Raw genomic sequence first — 1,912 nt, forward strand, 5'->3', positions numbered from 1 at the left:
ATCTAAAAATTTCCAGATTTTGTTTCCTATATGGCCAAAGTTAGTTAATTTGTTTATTGTGGTTGTGGGCTACTGGTCGATCGTTTGAACTTTGAATTGAAACAAATATGGAAAAACGACAATTTAATTCATGAAAAATTGATTTTTAGGTCCCCAACACCAAGAACAATAAGGTAGCTAGAAACAGTGGTTTGTTGGGAGACAAAGGGATCATACACCACTTGACAGTGAAAAAGCTACTAAATGTATATGAAGAGCATACAGAAGTGGCCATACATAGGCACATGGACAAAGGAAACAGAATAAGGTTCTGACTGGGGAATTGTACACCAAAAATGTGACAACATCATCTAATATAGAAGCAACCATATACTGATAACATGCTCATTGTGGAGAAATGGTGATTTCCAGCGCTCAGGATTCTCCTTGTTTCTCTCCTCTTATTGTCCTTCCATGTGTTTCTATAAATAGATCAACCAAAGGGTCTGTAGAGAACCACCATTTCTCCGATCTAAAGAGCTAATTTCTCTCCAAAGAAAATCTAATCAGCCAGAGAAAGGAGTTGAAGATGGCTGATAGTACTGCAATGCCCGAGAGTCGTTATCATGTTCGCTCTATTAGCTTGCCCACCCGATCCCATCCTACTGCTACTTGTATTGAAGAGGAGCTGAGCAAGCTGAGAGCCTTGGAGTCTTTGTCAACAGCACAATCAGGATCCCAATTGAAGGCAGAATCAATCTGTGTTTCCCTGTTGGGCCTTGCTGAGTTGCACAAGTGCATTGAGAACTTTCTTCAGATGCCACAAACTCAGCAGGCCTTGCTCCATCATCAACACAAGAGATGGGTGGAGGAGATGATAGATGGATCAGTCACATTGTTGGACATAGGTGGTGCTGCAAGGGACATCTTGATTCAAATGAAGGAAAATGTCCAAGATATTCAATCAGCTCTTCGCAGAAGAAAATTGGAGGAGGTGTTGCTTAACAAGGTTACAGCATACATTTCCTTCAAGAAAAGGGTGAAGAAGGATGTCAGCAGCTGCCTTAAGACATTGAAGCGATTGGAAGAGAAGTATGTAGCCTGTCCTCTCTTAGATTATGACCATGACTCAGCAATGGTGATCAGGGCCTTAAGAGAAGTCAGCAGTATTGCAATTTCTATCTTCCGGGCACTGTTGTCATTCTTGTCCACCCCTGTGTCAAAGCCAAAGGTTGGTAGATGGAATTTGGTGTCAAAGTTGATGCAGAGGGGATTAGTAGCTTGTGACAATGAAGTGGATGTGAGCATGAATGTGGTGGAATCTGTTGATGTTGCACTTTTCTCCCCGTCTCCCTGCAATGCAAGCAAAGATGCTGCGGTTGAGAGTTCACAGACAGCACCAAAAAGGTTGAAGGATCTGGTGGTTAGACTTGAAAGCATCGAAGAAGGATTGGACTTCCTTTTTAGGCGACTAATACAGACCAGAGTTTCTTTGCTCAACATCCTCACCCACTAGAGATTCTTCAACAGTTTTGACCACTGAAACCCAACATGGGCAACCTCATTTTATAGGATTTTCTTATGTGATTACAAGATACATGAATTGAAGTGTACAGTTGCAATTTTATACATGAAATGGATAATAAATCCATTGACTTTCTTTATTCATCTAAATTTTGGGTTATTGATTTTCATGACTGAGAAGTTTATTTGAGCATCATTAGTTCTTCAACAAAGTTAAAGAGGATGCAAACATTTACCAAATTAAGTCCCACTTATCAGATTCAGATTGCATTGTGGTTGACACCGGTTTCATTTGGATTCGGCTGTTGGACACCAAAACTATTAGCATTCTTAGTGAAAGGGTTTATGGAGATTGTTGCCCATATAGTTTAATTTGATACTTTGCATATAGTAAATGTCAATCAAGTAC

The 1,912-nt window shown here is 40.2% G+C and overlaps 1 protein-coding gene across 1 annotated transcript; it reads left to right on the plus strand.

Annotated features, from left to right (window-relative positions):
- The first annotated feature begins 267 nt into the window (after positions 1–267).
- Positions 268–1,519, plus strand: LOC148844072 (uncharacterized). Its single transcript, XM_088956708.1, has one exon. The coding sequence runs from the start codon at positions 569–571 to the stop codon at positions 1,493–1,495; it is 927 nt and encodes a 308-aa protein (XP_088812834.1). The 5' UTR covers positions 268–568; the 3' UTR covers positions 1,496–1,519.
- The last annotated feature ends 393 nt before the right edge of the window (positions 1,520–1,912 follow it).

The sequence above is a fragment of the Nelumbo lutea genome, chromosome 8, assembly GCF_056320005.1.
Source record: "Nelumbo lutea isolate HS-2025 chromosome 8, American lotus-T2T, whole genome shotgun sequence".
Taxonomy (NCBI): domain Eukaryota; kingdom Viridiplantae; phylum Streptophyta; class Magnoliopsida; order Proteales; family Nelumbonaceae; genus Nelumbo; species Nelumbo lutea.

Excerpts from the sequence above, each read along its gene's own strand:
- LOC148844072 (XM_088956708.1), top strand. The coding sequence starts at position 569 with ATGGCTGATAGTACTGCAATGCCCGAGAGTCGTTATCATGTTCGCTCT.